At 48.9% G+C, this 23,400-nt stretch overlaps 1 protein-coding gene across 1 annotated transcript in view; it reads left to right on the top strand.

The window, feature by feature from the left end:
• LOC139060866 (nucleolar protein dao-5-like) overlaps positions 1-23,400 on the top strand; it is a 76,419-nt gene that overhangs the window by 23,842 nt on the left and 29,177 nt on the right. Inside the window, exons 3-14 of the mRNA XM_070540114.1 lie at positions 182-211; positions 8,154-8,180; positions 8,295-8,307; positions 10,694-10,824; positions 11,774-11,827; positions 12,845-12,949; positions 14,436-14,642; positions 15,937-16,397; positions 17,609-17,987; positions 20,937-21,014; positions 22,000-22,041; positions 22,640-22,797. Of these exons, the coding sequence (XP_070396215.1) occupies positions 182-211; positions 8,154-8,180; positions 8,295-8,307; positions 10,694-10,824; positions 11,774-11,827; positions 12,845-12,949; positions 14,436-14,642; positions 15,937-16,397; positions 17,609-17,987; positions 20,937-21,014; positions 22,000-22,041; positions 22,640-22,797 (1,685 nt within the window). The remainder of the gene's footprint in view (positions 1-181; positions 212-8,153; positions 8,181-8,294; positions 8,308-10,693; positions 10,825-11,773; positions 11,828-12,844; positions 12,950-14,435; positions 14,643-15,936; positions 16,398-17,608; positions 17,988-20,936; positions 21,015-21,999; positions 22,042-22,639; positions 22,798-23,400) is intronic.

Below are 23,400 nucleotides of genomic sequence, written 5' to 3'. Positions count from 1 at the left end.
CAAAGGTGCCGTTTTTTTGCTTCCCTGAAGGGAATGCGGCTTGGCACCTGCAGGGATTGCGACGAGGGGTTACGGGACAAATCTGTATTGCCTAAGACTCTGCATGGTCAATTCTCGGTGATGTAGTTTTCGACACGATATATATGTCGCCAGCCGGTAATTTATTTTGCCAACTTTACAGAGAGAACGAAGAGCTCCATCGATGCATCGTGTAAGTACATTGCCCGCCGTTGATCACCCGCTGTCACAACAGGCGGAATTGTAGACGGTTCGCTGCCTCATTTTGTCGCGATCAACCTCTGTCTCTCTTTGCTGCCCGTTCATTGGCTACGCCGACGGAAGCGGATGTGACGCAAGAATTCGCACGAGCGTTAGGCGACCAATCGCGCGGAACACTGGCAGCGGTGGCTCAGTGGCTGTGGTGTATTGATGCAGAGTATACAAGGTCGCTGGTTCGACTTCCACCACCGCCTGGGAATGCCTCTGTTTTTCTTTTTTTAATTTGGGAAGAGAATCGTTCTAAATTCTTACCAACTGACTGACATTTGTAGCCCTTGAACTTTGAACTTTATTTTTTTTTTCATATCTATACAACGTACAGATGACAGGGGCACAGGCAAATAGCCATAAAGTCGGCTTGACTAGGTCTGTGTCCCTCAGACATTTCTCACTTGAATATATGTCGAAAGAATATGACTCCGCGGTGAGCGTGTATACAGACGGCTCGGTCTCGTCGTATGCGTCTGGTGCGGCTTTCGTCGTGCCTGCGCATCAAGTCATTCGACGGTTTCGTCTGCATAACAAGACGACTTCAACATCTACGGAATTAGTGGCAATAAGAGAGGCCGTTAAATATATTGTGCGACAGCCTCCTCAAATATGGACAGTTTTCAGTGACGCAAAATCGGCTCTTCAACTACTTAGAGTGGCGTTGAAAGAAAGCGCTTATAGAGTGTTGGCTCTTCAAACTGCCGAGCTCTACACTTTAGCGCAAGAAAACGGCCACCACATCACATTTCAGTGGATCCCTAGTCACTGTGGTATACAGGGCAACGAACTGGCCGACGCCGAAGCGAAGAAAGCACTCGAGGAACGAGAGTCCCTGCTTTCAATTCCCTTTTCAAGAGCGGACGCCAACTGTCTCCTCTCCAGTGTCATCCGCAAATTGACAGCAATGCACTGGGACAATCCAGATAATCGCCACAGACGACTCCAGAGATTGGACCCCACCATGAATTTTAGGCTACCACCGAAAATTCAACGAAGCGATGCCAGTCTTCTCCACAGACTAAGGCTGGGGGTAGCGTTTACGCGCGGATACGTGCACCTCATGCGACGCACCGAGTCTCCACACTGTGAGGTGTGCAATGTGACTGAAACTATAGGTCATGTGCTTTGTGACTGCCCTAAGTTCGTGGAAGAGCGTGATAGGTTGGTCAAGGACCTTACGCGTCTCGACAGTGCACCGTTGTCGGAGGATATTATTTTAGGCTCTTGGCCAGACGCTCAGTCGAGTTTTAAGGCCATCAAGGCATTACTGAACTTTTTAAAAATTACAGGCCTGGACTGCAGACTTTGAGCATGCCCAATTGCTTGCCATTTTTTCTACATCTTCCTTCTATCGTCATCGTCACCCATCATGCACCTCTTTCTTCCCTCTTTCTTTCCCACTTCCCCTTCCCCCAATGCCGAGTAGCTGGCTAGAGGAATATACCTCAGGCCGAACTCTCGGCATTTCGTGTCATTAAACTTCTTTCTCTCTCTCTCTGTGTCCCTTATTGGTTCCTTTGGCAACACGTAGCAATGCGTGCATAAATACAAGATGAGCACATGTATTGGAAAAACAATATAAATATAAACGATGTGTAGATAAATGGGACTATTTATACAAAGTTACTTTCGCACAGCGGCGAAAAATTGACATGAATGCAGAGATTGTAATTGTCATACAAGTTATGAAATATATATGTAACCCATACCTGCTGTTCGCCGCTGAGATTTCCACTGCGAAAAGTTATTATGGGCTATGTGGTTTGCAGGGAAATCTAAATTTATGACGATTCATAGACTCGAAGTCTGGGGGGGGGGGGGGGGGGGACATTGAGAAATGCGTACCCGGTAACATACTTGATACCCTTAAAAAGTGAATAAAGGTGTAAATTATTTTGGAGTCTATGTGCAAACAACCGAAGTTGCGAGAGAAGTAACCAGAAAAGAGATCTGCTACTTCAAAATAAACAGACATGCCTATCTATGCCACGGGGAATTCACTCCGCATGGGTCACAGTAATGTTATCGAACAAACCATATCAACTCTTACAAGTATTACGTGTTTACAGCCGCAATAGTCTACGGTAACAAACTACCGGATGTAGGCCTCCCCTCTCCTTCGACTGAGTCCTTATTTAGTGTTGCAGACATTAACTTCAGTGTGTAACACGTTCACGTACAGGGTCACACTCGATCACTCTTAGCACATAACTTACGGTCATTTTATGCGAAGCATATTACTAGAGCTCAACCCAGCTCCTCAGGCGCGGCGGTGTCGCCTTCAATACCACGTGACACCGTGACGTCACGACAGAGGAGAAACGGGGCTCCAACTCGCGCCGTCGCTCGCGGCGTCGCCTTCAAGGCTGACCACGTGACACCGTGACGTCACGACAGAGGAGAAACGGGGCTCCAACTCGCGCCGTCGCTCGCGGCGTCGCGGCGGTATATAAGCAGCTGCGCTTGCCTCTGCTAGACACTCACGAGGTGAGATGCCTCCTGGAGACAGAGCTGCTCGTTGGAATGAGAAGCGAAGGTTGCGGCGTGCTACAGAGACTGTTTCTAGGTGGCTTTGCTACGCCGCAGCGACTACGCGCCCCGCATCGGACACGGTGAGCGTCGAGAAACGCAGCGTTCGGCGCGACAACGAAATGTGCGCCTGAGCAAGCGCCGCACGCCTGAGCCGACGCCGACGACACCGGCTTTTCTGCGACACGCGCTCCTTAACGCTGTCGCGTTGAAATAAAGGCTAGTATGCTTCGCATCCTGGGCTTAACCTTAGCTAAGCCACAGCCAGTTTTTTAATTCTTCAGAACCAGCTTTTTTGTGATCGTTAGCGCTTTTACGCTTAATAATGCCGTTCATTTTCTTTTTACTTCATCTGCACACTCCTCGTTCGGCCCAGATTTTGTGGAAAACGGGGAATGGATAATCGCGATGGGCAGGCAAAGTTCAAAACGCGTGGGTTAATCGTGACCTTCTTGCAGTAAATTGCTTATGCAAGCGCTCCGGGACGTTATAGGTATCAAGAAGGGCACATAATTCTTGCTAGCACCGCTGCGTTGGCATAGTGGATATGGCGTTGCTTTTCTAAAAGCCCGAGGTCGTGGGAACGAATCCCGGCCGCGGCGGCCGCATTCCGAGGGCTGCGCAATGCAAAACAAAAAAAAAAAACGACCGTGTCTACCGCGTATTAGAGGTACGTTGAGGAATCCCAGGTGGTCAAAATTAAACCGGAGTCTCGACCACTACGGCGTGCCTCATCATCATATCGTGGTCTTGGCACGTAAAACCTCAGATTTTCCAGATTTTGCTAGCTGTGTTGCAAGAGTTATAACAGCCACCGAAATCAAATTTTGTGAAGGTGACAGGGAAACATTAAGTGCGACGTGCACGAGAAGTTGAAAAGTATGCAGGTGAAGTACGGCCTTTGCTAGATGTTTTCCAATAAGTGCTAGAAAACGTTATACGCGGGTAAACGTTTTAGAGTGTGTGTCTGTGTGGTTTAATTACAAGCAACTAAAATGTTTAATGGCAACTGCTTGACCGAGAGTGAGAAGCTTCGCTGGATATTGGGCTGTGATTCTGCAACCTCGTACGAGTCCGCTGTCTCTGTGGTTTTTCTTTCTTTTCTTTTTCTGCACTCCTGCTTGGGTGTCACACCAGGACCTCTAGTATAAGTAAATAAATAAATAAATAAATAAATTAGTACAATCAATGACGATTTAGCGGTGAATGCGAGGGAAGTGCATGAGCATTACGTCCCACCTCTTTGAGGTCCCGGATCCGAGGTTTAACCGCGTTCACCAGATTTCAAAGTGTTCTTCAGCAGCTCACTCGACACTCCTCCTCCTCCTGCTCTCTCTCTCTCTCTCTCTCTCTGTCTATATATATATATATATATATATATATATATATATATATATATATATATATATATATATATATATATATATATATATATATATATATATATATATATTTGTATATTTATGTAATATGTATCGTCCTGCCATCCTGCACGTGCACTTTTTTTTATCGCTGTGACCCTTCTCATTCTAACGCATTAAAATAAACAGTATTCTAATAGGGATCAGGCGGGGGCCAGTTCTCAGAGTTAGCTAATTTACATAAAGAAAATTTATTGACCTGACATACAAGCCGTGGCCTCGTAATACAAAGCGGTGCGAGATAGAAAACCTCAATTACGCTTCGTGACCGACCGAGTTCCGTAATGAAAGTGGGGCGTGGCAAAACACGAGAAAAAGGGCGTAATTTATGCATGCGCCGCCGGAGATTATGCCTCGCTTCGCTCGTGCAGGCACCCCGTTAATCTTTCTCTCCTCTCGCTTTCGACGAGTCTCATTTTGTCGGTAAATAAAAAAGCCCGATATTTTTTTTTCTTTCTCCTCGCCTTTGTTCTCGCGGCACCTCCCCATTGTGGGCGTCGTGTATCCCGGGTATGAATATTGAACGGCGTTAGTGAGGGTCTCTTATAAAAATTCGCGTGATCTTCAAAATAAGAAACGCGACCTGAATAACGTTCCTGCTTTTTCAGTTTCATGTTTGAAGCGCCTTAGTTTCTCGAGAATCCGGGCGCACTAAGATAAAGCTCTTAATCTCACGACTATAGTATGGCCATGGCTTTGGCTTGTTTGTTTGGTAGGTCATTTTCGAATACATATCCGTAGTACAGACACAACCCACCCGACGTATATACTCTCAAAGATTAAACGAACTCTCATTTTACACGGAAAGTCGTAGGTATCCATTTTTCCTTGAATGATACGTGAATGGAACAAGCCGGATTCTTCCGTTAGGAACAGCCGAACAGTACCTATGTCTTTATCATTAGCCCAAAAAGAATCGCATGCTATACAAATATGAACAACCCGTGTTTTTAATTATACGTCATGTGCAACTTATTGTACACATAATCCCTACTTGTATAACTAAGGCAAACCTTTTAGTTAATTGTCACTTTGTTATTGTTAACTTTACCATCATGTTATTTTCTGTTATTTCTGCTTATACTGTTCAACTGTGCTTGCTCTCTATCTATTGTGTGTAATGGCGTTCGCACAGACTTACATGCTATATGTTAGGATTAGCTATGCCTATGCCGTTCCTGTTAGGATTCCCGACGACCTTGACAGTAATAATAAGTAAATAAACAGATAAATGTATTTTAACTCATATAAAAGGCGCTGTGCGTCGTCCCATGAGTCTTCTGTATCCGTGTCGTACATTCTGCCTGCGTTAACTTAGAACTTCAGAGGAAGGTGTAGCTTACGCTACGGGCATGCAACTCCGATTCGCCTATTCGAATCCACATGTAAAACGCAGAAATACTGGCGCGATACAGCCTCCCTACTCATTTGAATTAAATTCTGTCGCATTTGAGAGAGAAAAGTTATATTTTAGCGACAGCAGCGAACATAATGTTGGATTTACGACGCCACACACGTTACAATATATCGCCGACGATCGGTAAGCAGTCTCTGAGAAAAATCGAAGCGCGCAGTTTACAAATCCGCAACCCGGCCCCAAAAACAAATAAATCGCCGTTTTGTAAACTGCGTGTGTTTAAGCGTAGAAAGTGGGCACATATTATTTGTAAACTCGCGGGTCAAGTGACATTGTATCAATGTTTACGAGGGTGTTGAAAAAGTCCTGCTCACAAATTAGTGGTATATTCGAGAGCGGTGCGTGATATATGAATTTTTTCTACGCTTTAGATGTCTTAACAATTTCGGAGATGGTGTCTTCAAATGAGGACGAACCAAAAAAAAAAAGTTGCTATTGCTGATGACATCAACAAGCTAAAAGAAACACAAGAAATCAAGCTCGAACAACTCTCGAGGCATTTCATTCGCCCTGGACGTCAGTCACCGTATACATTTGTGCGTTTTCGAACAGACCCAAAAGAAGACGTGGACAGATAATAACAGCTTCGAAGTGCGCCCACTCAGATGCACTTTCTGACTTTTTTGTTTACTTATAAACTGCTTTATTTAACCCTAGAAAAAAATTTAAGAGGTTGTTTATAACTCACGGTAGAAGTTAAAATGAATCGAAATGTTCTGCGCAGAGGTTTTGTCACTGCACGATATGTGGGAATGAGGAGGGAACATAACCGATGGTCATTAAAGGTTACGGATTGGATTTCAAGGGAAGGGAAGCGTAGCAGGAGGCGGCAGAAAGTTAGGTGGGCGGATGAGATTAAGAAGTTTGCAGGGACGACATGGCCACAATTAGTACATGACCGGGGTATTTGGAGAAGTATGGGAGAGGACTTTGCCCTGCAGTGGGCGTAATCATGATGATGATGATGATGGTGATATGTGGGCTCGTTTGAGTATAGATCAAGGCTGTGCGTGGTCCACGTGACTCACGGGTATGTGCGTGGCGTAGGTCGTGCATCAGTTACGTCACCTCGCTTTTAACTAAACCTAACTAACCTAACTAGCCTAACCTAACCTCGTTTAAACTAAACGTCGTTTGTTTTAGTCGGCGACGAAAGCCCGCAGTGCGAGATTTCAACGATCTTGACGGTGGAAAAAAAAAACACAGTTTGACGGCGGACAAAAAAAAAGTAAGACATGCGCGAAAACGAAGACGAAGACGAGGAGAAGGACGGTGACATTAACTTTGGGAATAGGTACGTCTCGTCGAACGTCTCCTTTCTCTTCGCAAACTTTCAAGTGGAATTTAATTTCACTATTCGTTGGCATTATGCAACTCGTTCTCAAATAGTGGATGTGAGCCCCGAGCTGAGCAACGTGAAACCAAAATAAAGCGACTAGTATACGATGACTTGGTCCTGGCCGCATACAAATCGTCTGGTCAGTCTCATCGGGAACGATCTTCTTGAATTGCGTCACGGCGCAGAAAAGATTTTCAGGCGTTCACGAGCTCACTTTAGCGGATTTTTTTGATGAAGACGACTGTAAACGGCTTCCACGCGCGTATTTTCGACGTCCATACGACGTATACGTGGCGTCGCTCAGCGTCACTCGGCGTCGGGGCGTCCGTTTCACATGCTGCGAGGTAACCGCGCTGACATCAGGTTCGTGATGCGTGCGCAAGGCTGACCTCGCAAGCGAGCAACCGCGTGACGCACACTGTGGCCTGCATTGCAGCGCGTCTGTCCCGCAGAGCGAAATGTACACCCGGCCACAAAAGTTTACGGGCCACGATATCTCAGAAAACGTTTAATTCCAAGGCGGCTTGCAGCAGTAGCTAGTAAAACTGTATACGACAACGTTGTTAGCATATTGCAGTCGAGGCCTGAAATGCAAGTACCAGGCTGCGTTGTGAGGTTGCGGAGATATTCAGCTTTTTCTCAAATTTCATGGTCCGTAATATTTTGTGGCTGGGTGTACGCGTCGACGACGGCTGGGGACACGTCGAAAATACCCTGGAAATGCGTTGCGCGTGGCTGCTGTTTTACGCGTTCCGGGGGCGTCCTCAAGACGACCCAGAAGGCCATCAAGAACTTCTTTGAACCGAAAAATAATCAACATAAAGAAAGGCGAAAGTGTTACCTTTTCTTTGGTGCTGTAGTTGGGGTTAAGCTGTTTATCATACGAACATCAGCCACATGAAGTAGTGAAGCCCAAGAATTAATAGGGAACATTTTTTCGTATTATTTTTCAGGTCAAGTAAAAGAACAGCGAAATTTCATCTATCCTGTTCTAGGCTTCCTTTTTTTTTATGACTTAGAGTGGTAGCAACTAACAAAGAAAGATCGAGCCGTTCGGTTCCCCTTAGGGTTCTCGCTCATGCGAAATATGGGATGATACGAATATTCGTCGATGTACCGCCACATGCGTATGATCCAAGGTTATATCGTATTAAAGAGTACATTGCTCTATCCGCAGCGCTACAGCAAAAAGCCAGCTCAACCAGTAAGTACGCGACTGCAGGATGCGGTTGCCTCTTTTATCGCCATGTGTCACTAAGTATGAACTATGCGTGCAATCATACTCGTTTCTCTCTCTCTCCCTTTCCGCTACACTTAGGCCTCCAGAGCGAGTAAGTACTGAAGCGATGCCCGCTCTTACTTGTGGGGATGCGCGACCCTCGCTCCTCCCCTGATGTTTTTCCCGCATAGCGCGTCTCCTGTAGTGCGGCTTCGCCGCGCACGTGGCGGTCGGAGTGGTACAGGCGCAGTGCGAGAGATGGCGCTAGTGTTGCGCTGCTGCGGGGCTACTTGGGTGCGGGAGAGACAAGGCGTTCTCTCTTGGGTTCGAGACAGCAAGCAGCACGGACGTGCCGCGCGGGCAGCGACCCTCTTTCCCGGCGGGTCGGCGCACGGCGGGGACGTCTCCCGCGTGGGCGCCGACCGATGCTTCGGCGAGACCGTCTCGCCTGGCCGCCTTCGAACGCGCCACGATTCGCGTGACTATACACGCGAACGACCAGGCGTTGGGATCCAGCATGGGGCGAACATATTCGCTCGCTTCCGGCCACGGTGAGTCAGACTTCTAGATTTGTCGCGCGCCCATCGGCATGTTTTGTGGATAGCAACTCGGCTAGCAGGCATTGATGTATGAAAGGTGCAATAAATGCCCTTGTGATTGTTTGCACTACTGTGTTGTCGTTCCTTTGTCCCAAGAGTACGGTGTGAGAATCCCACATCAGACCCCACATACTTTATATATTTCACCCCCATGTCTCTGGCTTCCTCGTAGAAGGTTTTCTACGCAGTTTCGCACTCGTAAGCGTGCACCCTGTGTCCGTCAGGGGCGAGGAAACTACCCTTGCGCAATACAAAGGCAGCCAGTTGTAAGAACACAACCGATCACATTCATCAGTGTCATCATCACCATTCTATTTACTCTATACTGCATGACGAAGGCCTTTCCCAGCGAACTCCGGTTACCCCCTGTCTTGCGCCGGCTGACCGCATCTGTATGTCAGCGAATTTCCCAATTTCATTACTCATCATTATGCATTATGCCTTAGGCATATTGTGCAGCTGTAATTCCAAATTACCGCTGTTAGGAATGGCCTGGCGCGTTGCCAACATGCAAATTTTCTCAGCCAGCTGCAGCAGCAGGGTTGGAGTTTTCTGGAAAGCCACCGTCATGCTCTATTAGAACGGCGTCACTAAGTCTACGATGTGCGGAGGACAATACGCCACATCAGCGACTCTCCGTCGCGCGAAAGCCGAGATGAGTTCGACGAACCAGGCTTTGTTACTGAACACGCCACCGCCGATCTGGTCTGCCGTGAGGGGGGGAGTTCCCGAGGGAAGGTATTTGGCGACACCTTCCCACGCGCCCTTCGAGACGTAAGCCCCGAGTTCTGCGAAGCCCGCCCGGCCTCGGTGGGGCCAGTGAAAGCTGTGCGTACGTCTGTGTGTGAGCCCTCCTCCTCCAAAAAAGGCGGGTCAACTTCAATGACGTTGGACGCTACCAATTGGTGGTGGAACTGTCCTTTTCCCTCACCTAGGGATCTGGAGAGCACGGAGTGTTTATAAGCAGCTGTTTGTCGGCTGCTGGGGTGTGCTCGTCAGCGTGCTCGTGAGCAGTGTGCTCGTGCTCGACCAGCAGTGTGCTGGGTGTGCTTGGAGCTTCGTGCTCGGATACTGTAGGCATCGTCTTGCGTGCTCCATTTGGGAGTCACGCTAGGCTGTCGAATGTATCCCCTGTTTGAATGTAAAAAATATGTAAATATACCCGGTGCGCATATAGTTCCTCCCAAGTTCCTCCCTACGACCTACCACCCTTACAACTGGTGGCAGCGGCGAGATCGTCCGACAACTCTGACACCGCCGTGTCACGGCGACTCAAGTCACTACGTTGCGATCTAACTATAAGGCAGCCAGTAATGGAATTTGCGATGCGAAAACGATGATGATGATGACAACAAAATGATCATGATGACGATGGCAAGGCTACAAAGGGGTCTAGTTGCTGATGTGCAGTTCTCGGCACATCAGCAACTAGACGCGAGGAGGAAAGTGGAGGAAAGACGCGAGGAGGAAAGTGGAGAGGAAGGTGCAGCGGCACCATAAGGCGGAAAGCGGATGAGGGTATGGCGACGATGACTACGAGATGGCGCTGGAGTAGCGCGCGTCGTCTGGGAGCTCTGTCGGCGGCGGCTGCTGCTGTGAATCGCGCCCGCGCGTCACCCACGCGCTGCCTCTCGCCGTCTCCAGATTAGCGAGGCAGTCGCGCCGCACATCACTCCGTTTGCAACGTGCCGCACGAGACAGGCTGTCCGCGCCAGCTGGTATATCGCGTAATGAAAACGCGTTCAAATTTCGTCTGAGGAAGTATCGTAATCGTCGGTGAATTTTTCACGTCACCCCGTTGTGTCTCTCCTTGTCTTGTTGACGCGCTCTTTTTGATCCCAGCTTTATAGAAGCCATTCACGTTTTCACGTTCCTTTGCCCTCTTGCTCATCGCCGAAGCGACCAGGCCAGCAAGGATGCGGCGGTTACCTGCCGCATCTACCTGGCTGCTGCCGTCGGTGCCCTGTCCCTGGCCATTCTCATCGCCTCGGCGTTCACCCTGGCATCGCCTGCGGCGAAATACCAACAAGGTGCACGACTGCTTCAACACGTACCTTCATAAATAGCTACTTGAACAGTCCAAATAAAAGTTGGATAAACAGCGGTAAAGTGCCTCAGACAGGCTGGCCGACGTTTCGGTTCGTGGACCTATCTCTATCAAATATAGCCTGTGACAAAAAAGGTAGGTCCACCTGCTTATCCAACTTTTATTGTGTTTACATCTGCGGGCCCCCACATTGAATTTGAACAGTCTATAATAGATTGTTTAAGGGCTTCTTCCAGACTCGTGTGTTTTCCCGTAGCTATACGGTCGAAATCGGTTGTAGTGCGCGAGATACCAGCGCCATGAAACAGCTTTTAAAGTCTCTCGTATCTGTACGAAAAGTCTACCGTTATCCAGGCCCAAGTGAACAAGGGAAAGGGGGAGGGTACCCAGTAAACGAGAAGAAAAGTTCCAGACGAATAAAGGTGGGGTTAAGCGCACATGCCAGGGACTCCCAAGAAACTAACAGAGGCTTACCGAGCGTATATTTCTCGTAAGCGCACAAGAAGAACTACTCTAAAAAATACTCTATTATTGCATAGAATACCTGATAATCGTCGCCCGCGCTGAAGAGATATTTTCGAAAAAAAAAAAACTTTAGGTGCCATGTCAAACTGTTACGGCTTAGTAATGTATATCATGAAGGAAGTTAGCAGCTATGGGAATCCGAAAGCAGTTAGGTTGTGTTTGTCGGTCGTACGCTGCGAACATATTGTGATAGTTTGTTTCGAGACCTGGTGACCTGACATTGTTGCGTATTTTCTTGACGGCAGTCGCGTTATCATAATTGCTAGCTGATATGGACATAAACAAATATGATCCACAGAGATTCCACAAGTTAAATGAATATTGTGCCTCTTTGTGTGTGAAAGCACATATGATCAGCTACTTACAAACTCCCACAATCCTTTTTTCCCTTGCGTCTCCCTTTGCAGAGGACGAAGAGGGTGACACGACTCTGCGCGTCTACCGTGTGAACATGGAACCGAGTGAGCACTCATTTGTCAAGTATAATTGATCGCGAACAAGGGAGCCGTGCAGCGGCCCCGAAAATGCATTATGTGTGTTTGCTTTCCCCAAAGCTTAGGCGAGTGCTCGTTTCTGTTTCGACCATGTACCACCGTCGCCTGTCGAGTTTATCGTCGAATACTGCGCTACTTTTGAATTGTGTCAGGATATTTGTTTCCCATCGGTCGGTCGGTCGGCCCGTCCGTCCGTCTTGACCTTGACTGACTGACTTAACTTGACTCGACTCTACTCGACATTACTGACCGACCGACCTTTCCTAAGTCGCGATAAAGTTTAGTTGAAGATAACCAAAAGGGTGCTCAGAGGCATTTCGCCGAGGTCCTCGGTGAGTTGTCGCACCTGACTGACTTGACTCGACTTGACTCGACTCAACTCGACTTGACCGACTGGCCGAGCTTTCCTTTCCTAACTCTCGAGTAAGTTTAGTTGAAGAGAACCAAAAGGGTGCTGAGAGGCATTTCGCCGAGGTCCTCGGTGAGTTGTCGCACCTGACTGACTTGACTCGACTCAACTCGACTTGACCGACTGGCCGAGCTTTCCTAAGTCGCGAGTAAGTTTAGTTGAAGAGAACCAAAAGGGTGCTGAGAGGCATTTCGCCGAGGTCCTCGGTGAGTTGTCGCACCTGACTGACTTGACTCGACTCAACTCGACTTGACCGACTGGCCGAGCTTTCCTAAGTCGCGAGTAAGTTTAGTTGAAGAGAACCAAAAGGGTGCTGAGAGGCATTTCGCCGAGGTCCTCGGTGGGTTGGCGCACCTTAATCAGCCCCGTCAAGCGGCCTTCGCCGCTCGGCAGTGGGCGAAGGCCGACAAGACGCGGGAAAACGGGGGGCACAAATAGCCGACGCGCTGTCTCAGAAACGACCAAACTGGAGAAGGTCAATCTATTTTCATCCAAAAATGTATTTCTTTTCACATGCTTAATGTACTCACAGACCCAAACGTGTTCGGGAAGGATGGCATACTTGTGTTACGCAGGAGAGGCCACGAAGCAAGGAACAGCGACGCGTGGGGCCGTGCACAACGCCACCGCGTCGCCGACCCAGAGGACAACACCGGACAGCGCTGAAATGGAGACCATAGGTTTGTTGCCTCTCAAGCATCACGTGCTCAGCGACAAGTGTAAACTGACACGTATACTTATCTTTATCGGGCAACCACGTTTCGCAGCCTAACAAATGTAATCGCACAGCGTGGGACGCGCCTGTATGTATCCGAAGTTTCTGGAACGTTATCGATGCTTCTATCCGCTGTCTGTTGTCGCCGAACGTTATGTTATCTGATTTCACCACCTGACGCGAATGGTGCAGAACTTTGTGGAAGGCACGCGGGTCCGAACGATTAGTCTGGAACATTCGATGACTGCTCTATAAAAGCCGACGCGCTTGACCCGCTGATCAGATTTTCGACGATCGCCGACCGTGTTCGCCGCTATCGTTGCGCTATAAGTGTAGCCTGTTTTGTGGGCACAGGTTCGCCCAATAAAAGTTAGTTTTCTTGTTCACAGTATTGCTACGGTGTTATTCAACGTCACCACCACGTGACAATACGTACTGTACCACCTCAGTTACATGCATGGCAAGCAAGACAGAGGATCACAGGAAAATAATAATGAGCTTATTTGCTGTCTAGAGTGTGATGAGAGAGAAGTCAAGAAAAAAAAAATGTATGTCGAAATGGCTTGGCTATAGCTCTCCCTTCCCCGCACCCTGTTGTGTTTGTTTTCGATTTCTGTCCTCGTCCGCTTCGCGCTGCTTCAAGTTATAAAAAAGAAAGCACGCATGCACATTTTTGCATTTGTTTTAGTTTGCATACAGTCTAGTGTACTTCGTATTGTAAGTAAGCGAGAAGAGAAACAGCGTGAAACGACAAGAGAGTATGCCCGCATAGGTGGTGTAGTTGGCTTGGTATTGCGCTGCTCCTTCCCCCTCTATTGTTTCTTTGTGTTTGTCTTGGATCCTTCGGGGTGGGTGAGGGGCATCAGCCCCCCTCTCTCCCCTTTTAGCGCCCCGTGTCTCGTCACCCCCCCGTCTCCTGTTTCTTCGTGCTGGTCTTTGTTCCTCCACTCATTCTCAGTAGCGATAATTAACGAAAACGTTATGGAACACCGACTCAACAAAGAGTCCCCCCTTGAGACACTGGCAGGGTCACGTGCCGCTAGGTTTCGGCCTAATGGGCGCTAAGAGGACAGTAAATTTCAATCATGGACTGAAGCGAAGTTCGTTGTTTCCGTATACAGGAAACGATTGATTCGTTATAGCAACCGGTTTCAATACGAATTTTAGGATGAATTACAGTTACTTCGTTATATGCACATTACTTCGTCGTTACTCGTTTCGTTATAACGAATTGAGTTTGACGGCATTCTAACAATAAATATGCTGGTTTATAAAAGAAAAGAACCGGTCTTTCTGTACATTACCGAAAAAAAAACTGCAATGCATTGTCTACTCTCTTGTATACGCTCATAAGTATTGCGTTGTTGCTTCTGTTACTTTTGGGCCACCCAGCGTCACGTTAGGTCACGTTAGTTCACCAGCGCATAAAGCTTTTTTTTTATTATTCGCAGCGAAGATAGATCTCTCGGATTTTCCCCGGAAGAAGCGTGGTCGCCCATCGCTAACGAAATCGACCCGGAAACGCATGACCGTTCCCGAGGCCAGCGAAGCGCCTCCCTCAGACGATGACGTCCCACCCGAGACCGAAGCAACGGGGTCTGGACACGACGGTGTCTCGAGGCCCGAGGCCCGTTTCGCTACCGACGCCACGGTCGCCCGTGAGTGACTCCCAGGCCTGGTTTGCCACTTGTCCATGCAAGAGCACTGACAACTGAGACATCTCTATTGCGCTTGAGGGCAAAAAAAAAGTGTCGCCGGATCCCACGCGCATGTGGGACTCGTTTAAAAGCAATGTTTTCCTTGATGCTTACTGAAATGTCACATGTCCTTCTTCACTTCTATGTAGGTCAACGCCTCTCGTCCAGTGCATGCCGCGGTGTTATTTTGTTCATTTTGCTTCTTTCTCCGCACTCGGTTGCTTTCGATATTGACTTGTGCACTTCTGTGTAGCAGGAGTGAACAAGTCTTCGCTGCTTGCCTCATGTTTGGCTTGTCTATTGGGTCAGCCACCCACTGGCACGTAACCCTTTTAGAGCTCGGCCAAGAATGCACACAAACCGAGTGACTCAATATGCTCATTTGCCCAGTGACGCAAGCTTCGATTTAAAAGAAGCGCCTTAGACGGGAACAGGAGGTCTTTATTTCCTCCTCTTGCCCACCTCATCCTACCCCTCCTTCCCCTTTTCGCAAGCGCTGCAATTGTCTGAGGTGTCTAAGTTTCAACCGCCCGAGGGCCCGGGCATAATTTCCGGCCAGGGTGGCGCTGCATTTAGATGGAGACGAAATGCGCAAACGCCCGTGTGCCGTGCACAGGATGCACGGTAAAGAACCCCCAGGTGGTCGAAATTAATCCGGTGACACCCCCCCCACCCCCCCCTCCCCCACACACACATTACGGCGCGCCTCATATTCATATCGTGTTTTGGGCACGTAACACCCCTCCCCAGTGGCGTTGCTAGGTCACGTGGCACCCGGGGCCCTTAGGTCTTCTGTCACCCCCCCCTCCCCCCACTGGGTGTAGCCGGCGGAAAGAGGGGTGTCTTCAGACGTATATGACACCCCCCCCCCCCTCCCTCACTGGCCCCTTGCACCCGGGGCCCACGGCCCCCCGGCCCCCCCTGTTGCTACGCCACTGCCCCTCGCCCTATTTTTTTGTAGGTTTCAATTAACTAGACCAAATTTCCACGTTAAGTGCAATTAGACGCCTCTTAGGCTCATTATTTGCGTTTCTCAAGCAGACCTATCTTGCAGCCGCTGGGTAGGCGTTGGACATCAACACCACCATCTGTTTTCTTAAGTACGATTCAAGCAATAAACCAGAACACAACACTCGTGGGTTTGTTGTATGACTGCATGAACTTGTGCGCGCGACACTTTCCACTCCGCTGCAATGAATGAATGAATGAATGAATTAGTTGTAACATGTCTGCCATTTCTCTTCTGAATGCGCAGCAGCCGAAAACATAACGACCACAGCGTCTCGGGTCAGCATGGTCGACCGTCGAGGACGGCCACGTGGTGGCAGCGGAGCGCGCGGTAAGCCTAAGCGTCTCCCCGTACCGGCAGTCGGTGCCGGGCCAAGGAAACCAACCGCGTCGACGCCGCGCTCGAAACGCATCCCGATCAAGGACGGTTCGCCCGGGCACACGGCGAAGTCCCCAAAAGTCGGCACGCCATCACCTCCCGCCGTAGCCGGCAAGCCACCGCCTGCAGCTACGACAATCAAGCCATCTCATCCTGGCGTCGCCCGTAAGGCACCGTTTCCAGCCGTAGCGGGCAAGCGATCGCAGACAGCCACAGCTGGTACGCCACCACCTCGAGCTAAGGCGGGAAAGCCGGCGCGGCCCCCAGCCATAGCCGGCGAGCTGCCGATTCCGGTCTCGACGCAGCGACCCGGCCACGACGGTGATCAGGTTAGCATAGCCGGCAGAAGAGAAGGGAGGCACACTATTCGCGAGGCTTCTTCCAGATCGAGTCAAAGTTTTTACCCAAAACCGAGTCGGAGGTCCCTATGCCATAAGGTGTCACAGACACCTTGAGAATCCCTATAGAACCCGAAGGTCTATTCTGCATACTATCAAGTTCCGCCATTTTAAATTCAGCCATGTTGACGTTTCGAGCCAATCAGGAACGACGTTCCGGTCCCGCGAGCCAATCGGAGCTGACGAGATGGCGAATCAAATACGACAATATGGCCGAATCTGGCACTTTCCAGAAAGTTGCCCCGAACAATCAGCGGCAGTTCTTTGTGTCAGTTCAGGACACGTTAACAGATGCACCAGATTAGTACCATCTGACATATGTGGACAGATTTGAAAGGTGAACCAAATACGACAGTCAAACAACAAAGCAAAATGGTTGCGATGTACATAGTGAAGTGCCATAATTACGCGCACAAAACTCAAAAGTTAAATAGCACATATACAACATTCTTTATTTGTGTGGGCCAAATACAAATATTTAAAAGTGCATAAGAAACCGGGGCCAGTGGTGTAGATACATGAATGGAAGTCGTAGTCTTTTATTACTTCGATGTTTCGTAGTAACTCTCTGCTTCTGAAAGTTATATAGCCAGCTATCGTGTTCTATATACTGTTTTCCATAGAGCGCATATATACCTTTAAAGGGCCAGTGCGACCGAAACTTCATCGGTTCATATTGAAAAAGAAAAGTTCTCTATAGCCTCCAGTTGCATTCATTTTTTTCTGAACTTCACGCCAAACCTTCGGCACCAGTTTCGTCATCGCGACGTCACAGACAATCTGAATGTTTTTTTTTTTCGCACTTGGCCGTTTGACACAGGCAGAGTTCTCGAAACTTGCAAGGCTTAGTCTTTGGTTCGTACAGAATGCGTTGTAACCCTCCTTATAGACTGGACATAACTATTGACGTCGTCAGAATCCGTGACGTCATTGGTTGCTGGTGCAGGAACTTCAAAGTAGCGGCGACCCCCACCTTTCGTTTTTGGGTCTTTTTCTGGCTTGCAATCCTCTACTCATGATAAGAGTGGCCGCATTGATAATGCGTATAGGTGTAATTTACTAGTACAACTTAACCTAATATTCTGTTGCAGCGTGTCTTTAAACGCGATTCACAGAACGCCGCCTAACAACACTCGTTGCAGACGAAGGCGGTCAGGCCGGCAGCCAAGCCGGAGCCGAAGCCAGGCGCGACGACGAAAGCCGACGCCTCGGGACTCGGCTCCAGCAGCGTAAGCTCCGGCGGTTCCGGTGCCGCCGGTGGCCACCACGTGGTTTCGCCCGAGGAAAAACCCGAGACCGAAGTTAAGAGAGCCGACGAGGATGACGAGGAAAACGAAGACGACGACGACGGGATGAGCTTCGAAGAGCGCATAGTGCCACCGCGGATTTCGGGGCGCGGTGACGACGAAGCGGGCGATCACGGCGTCGAGCACGTCGGGCCCGGACACCAGACGGCGCGCCAACCGACGTCCCCGCCTACCGGCGAGAAGGCGCACCGGAATGCCGCCGACGTCACTCCTGGTAGGCACAGATCACGTGGTCTACGATAGATCGACGCCATCCGTGGGCATGTTCCATACGTGTCGTATCTGTAGCATGCGTGAAGCATATATATTGCAAAATATATATAGCGGATGACGTAGTAGTTCTGCGGAAACCCGCAAGGTGGAAAGAAGTAATGAATAAAGGGAAAATGGGACATCCACCCGTTCGTAGCAATTGCTGCAAAGGAAACCCATACGGGTTCCTCGAAAGAAACGCCTCATAGTTGAAGAAAAATTCGTCCTGGTCCAGAAAAATTCGTCCTGGTCCGGACCAGGACGAATTTTTCTTCAACTGCGAGGCGTTTCTTTCGAGGAACCCGTATGGGTTTCCTTTGCAGCAATTGCTACGAACGGGTGGATGTCCCATTTTCCCTTTATTCATATATAGCGGATGTATAGCGGAGCAAAGTGTGAGATATAGTGAAAAAAAAAAAAACCAACTCGGATATTTTTCTTTACAGCGACGCTGTTAAGGACTACTTCCCCCAGTATCGTGTCCGTGTGTTAACGCAAAACTATCATGATTGGGATTGGCTCCAGCATCGTCGTGTTCCACAGCTGGCTTTGGCGGCCCTCGGCGCTACCGCGCGAACGTGCCAGTTCTCCCGCGTTCGTCAGCGTCATTATTAAATTGATTGATTGATTGATTGATTGATTGATTGATTGATTGATTGATTGATTGATTGATTGATTGATTGATTGATTGATTGAGAAACACAGGGACGCAAGCAACTTTACAGCGAAGCTGTTAAGGGCTAGTTCGCCCAGGATCGTGCCCGTGTACAGACATAAAACTCCCCATATGTGGGCCGATCCCGAACACAGTGCAATGCCGGGCCGACCATTAAGGGGCCCACATTACAGAGCTTCGCTGTTCATTCTTCTTCACAGAGTGGAAGGGCACTGAGTTTTTTTTTTTTTAGCTTGTCGCACTGTTTGTCTAGGGATAAGGATGCGTTGGATATTAAAGATAAAAAAGGTTAATTAAGTCTACGGCGCAAGCAGTGAGGGTCTTTTGGAGGATTGGTGGCGAATAGATAAAGAACACGTGGAATGAAAAGAACTGTACGTTCACGAGGCAACACTATCCGATTTGTTACAATTTAATAATGAAAATAATAATTGATTTCGTTAATAATATTGATAATAATTACCAATAATAACGACGTTCAAATATGTTACAATGAACCACGTATCTTAAAGGTCCAGAATCTTCTGGTCCAAAGGTCCAGAAGATTCCCGTACCTGTATAAGGCTTGCTACAGGCTGACTGAAGCGAGCTTGTTTCTCACAGCAGTTTCGCAAAAACTAGCCCAAATTTTGACCGCTGGCAGTCGATGGACTTGCTTGCTCGAAGTGTGGCTGCGACTCGCAGTTCGCTCCTACTGACGCCTTTGTGGACCTTTAATTTGAGCTCCCCCACCATCCCACCGACCTTCGCCTGGAAAGCACGCTATACACTGTATCGCCAGCGTCACCTCGGTGGTCCCGACCTACAGTTCTGGAAATAACTGGTGTCGATCCGTCCATTCAGTTAAGCAGGATGGAAAATTGGGTGGTTTGGCATAACTTCACGTTTGCTAAGTCGTGACCGGACACGGACTGAGGAAAAGGAAGGGACACCGCACATGGCGCTGTCTGAAATAAAGTTCATTTCACGAAAACGTCTAGTGTACTATAAAGTATAACATTCACGCCATCTTCACCCAGCCCCTCGGTATAATCAAAGATCTGGAAACAACCTGCATGTTGAAAAATGCACAGCTTGCGAAGGTGCCGCGTGCACCAAAGAAAAAGAATTATGGAATGACAAGAAAATCAATGAAAAATCAGTATCTCGCTAGGCACCAGGTAGAACGCTGGCCTCATCCAATTATTCATTCACTCATTTATTCGCGGCATCGTATAAAGCCGTGTGGTTACCATCATCTTTGCAGCCGAGGCGGACACAGCCACAACAGGCAAGATTCAGTTTCGTATTTGCACGATAAGCCGCCGCGAGACTGCAACTCCGCCGTTATAACTTGCATTTTAAGAGTAGAACGAATTTTCTTCCGGGGCTTTTTATTTTTATTTTTCTGGGAAACATTAAACGCTTGTGCAGTTCAGGCGCTAGCACATCCCACCACACCTCTCGGTAGTCCAATTATTACAGCATCACGCGCGTAATGCCGAAGATGCGAGCTCGACTCCCGCCCGGTTGCAAGTTCTTTCTTTTCGTCCGCCTTCATTCCTTGTTCCTTGTTATGCCTTTCACTTTAAATGAAGAGGAGTTAATTTCTACAATGCTTTTCCCTGGCGTCATTGCCTGTGGGTTTCGTGCGGTTGTTAGCAACAACTTGTCGAGTCCCTGGATTCCCTCATTCCTCTCGCTCCTGCAAGGGGGTTGGGGGGGGGAGGATAGGTGGGAGCGGGGACTTGTTCCATAAATGCGCACCTCAGTGGACATGTCCGCTTCGTCTGCTGCTGAAGTGCTGGTTGCCTGGGGGGTGACTGTCTCCTTCTGACGCGCGCGTACTCCATCCCAGCCAATCACAACTTCAGCAGCAGACGCAATGGACACACTAGCAAAATACCCCCCCCCCCCCCGCTTCCCCCGTTCTTTCCAGCGCCTATCGTTGGATTTCGAAGCTTGTACGAAAAAGCAGTCAAAAACACAAAGGACAAAGGAGAGGTTCACACCACAACGACACCACAACGAGTCGTTGTGGTGTCAACCTCTCCTTTGTCCTTTGTGTTTTTTACTGGTTTTTTCGTTCAAGTATGTACCAACTGGCCCAGATTTCAACCCTTCTTCGAAGCTTGTACCTTAGCGCGGCCCCTGTAATCGACCACTTGCACGTGGCGTGGGTTTGGAGCGGGAGTGCTTAGCAGGAGGAGCAGCATGCACGCAGATGAGTGCGATCAGGCGATCACGTGATTGCAGGGGCGGAAACAACCAGCTCAGCCGAGAAAGGAGAAACCAGCGGCGATTACGACGACGACCGGCCAGGCATCGTGGGAGGTGAGTAAAAAAGAAAATGGATTCTGGTTTTACGCGCAAAAACCGCGGTTTTATTACGACCCACGCCGAAGTGAGGGGTGGGGGGGGAGGCGCTCCGGGTTAATGTTATCGGCCCTGGCGTTCTTTGACGAGCACCCGTTGCACGGTACACGGAGACGCCGTTCTCGCATTCCACACCCATCAAAAATGTGACAACATCGAACCCACGACCTCGAACTTAGCCACGGAGCTAGTGTCGCGAGCGATAATATAAAGGTGAATATTGTATGTATATAGTTACTGTCATTGATTTTGTTTGGAACTGGAATTTCCAGCTCTCCGAATCGGCGACAAAAAAAAACTGTTATCAATAATTTAAACTTCACTTGCAGAAACATCTAAAAGCGGTTTAAATGCATCTGTTATACACCGCTCTGTAAATGTGCCGTTGATGCAGGAGTAGATACTTCTGCATTACCCTCGTATTGACAGGGCAACGATTTCGCGTAAGCTGCACGAACTCAAATGTCACATTTGTTCGCTTTAAATCTGCTCTTCTAGATGCAGTTTACAAAACAATATCTCTCTTTGGCGCTCAGTTATGAGTTGCTAAATGTTTACGTTACTTTCTTCTTTTTGAAATGCTGCCGATTTTCGACACAATCTTCTAAATATTTGAGGCCATATATCAAGGTGTTACTTCCTGCGGTCAACGATGTTCACCTTTCCATCTCGAATGCAACAAACTTCAATCAAATCGGCCCTGCAGTCGTTTAAAGAGAGCATTTCCGCCTTTCACCTGTATTGGAATGGGTAAACCTACTATATCTTGGTTTACTTGTGCAAGCATAAATATTGTGCCCGACTTTTTTTGTTTTCTCTAACGCGGATGGTCACCAGTCGGAATTTTGACCCATGATCTCAGATTCGCCGGAGTTGGCCGCGAGGTTAAAGGCTTCCTCTGAAACCTCGTCAAGTTCACCAATAAAGTACCTACTTCTCGCAGGTCTCAAGAAAGAACAGCCGTTACACTGGGACAAGCGAAAAGGTGAGGACTGCAGCGTTAGGATTTGTTCATTGTGATATCTTTGTTGTTATAAACAGAGCCACTGGCTTTGTTTATGTTCTTTAACCTCGGTACTGCTTTATGGATAAGCGGCAGAGCGTGGCGTCAAATCATTTTAGTGAACACCCAAAAGGCTGGGAATAGTGTTGCCCAGGTCGTCCAGGAGAGGTATTCCTAGCGGAGCCATCGGCGTAGTATCTGAGAGGATTATTTGATTGGCAGTCCGCGGCTCCGAAGTTTGAATCCCATGCGAGGCGTTGCTACTTTTCTACGTCTTTGCAAAATTCTGGCAAATCGCTCTGGGATTCCGGCTATACGCACAACGGCGGACATCAAAACGACTATAGGGGCGTGCGAGTCCACAAGATCTATCGCTGTAAGAAACGGTAAACTGTCTCTGCACTTTCCTCGGGTTCATTGTTTGCCTGCTTCGAGCGATTGTTATCAAAGCGCCCACCGCTTGGTTCAGTTTCTCACCGACCGGGGGGGCCACCAATTTCGAAACGCTTCTCAGTGCCACGACGGGTGTCGAGTAAAACGACCCGGCATGTATGCGCGAAAACCGTGTGTTTCCCTGCAGCGCTGTTGCTGTGCACGGTCGGCTCGACCCTGACGGACGAGGCCGTGTACCCGCTCAAGGAGCAACTGTGCGACCACTACGTCTTCACCCACGTGACCGTGCTGGGGTCCGAGCTGGGCACAAACTACGGCATCAGCGCGTACATGACATTTCGCAAGGTACGCCGCCGCGCGCTAGAGAGTTTTAGTTTAGGGGACGCAAGCGGCTTGCGTACGCAAGAACTAGGGGCGAACGTACTGCGCAAGCGCAGGCACAGACATAGGGGTCTGCGCATGCGCAGTACCGTCGCCCCTAGTTCTTGCGTATGTAAGCCGCTTGCGTCCCCTAAACTAAAGCTCTCTACCGAGTAACACTGTATCGACGTCCGGCTCCCCATGCAGAGCGATGCATCGTGGATGAACGGGGCCGACGACGGGGCATGCCAGAGATTACGAACGGGGCAAATGCGCGTCTGTTATCCTTGCCTATCTCCTGTCCCGTTATACCTGCTTTTCGCCGCGTTATAGCAGTGACAAATTTTGTCACTCACCGCAAAACCACAATTGTTTGCGTCTGTGTGCCCATACGGGCACCTTAATTGTTCACAGTACGGTAAGTTCACCGCTGAAACATGTTGCGTTTATTCTTGAATATGTCACGAAGTGGCTCTGCGCGAAGATTAGCCGAAGATTGCCACCTAAGCTCTTGTAAGGGTGTCGCCAGATGAAGCCGTGATGAGGCATTTCGGTCTATTGTCAAGATGCGCTGTCCTAGAATGTGGT

This window comes from Dermacentor albipictus, chromosome 6, assembly GCF_038994185.2.
Source record: "Dermacentor albipictus isolate Rhodes 1998 colony chromosome 6, USDA_Dalb.pri_finalv2, whole genome shotgun sequence".
Lineage (NCBI taxonomy): Eukaryota > Metazoa > Arthropoda > Arachnida > Ixodida > Ixodidae > Dermacentor > Dermacentor albipictus.
This window is presented reverse-complemented; position numbering and strand designations above follow the sequence as displayed.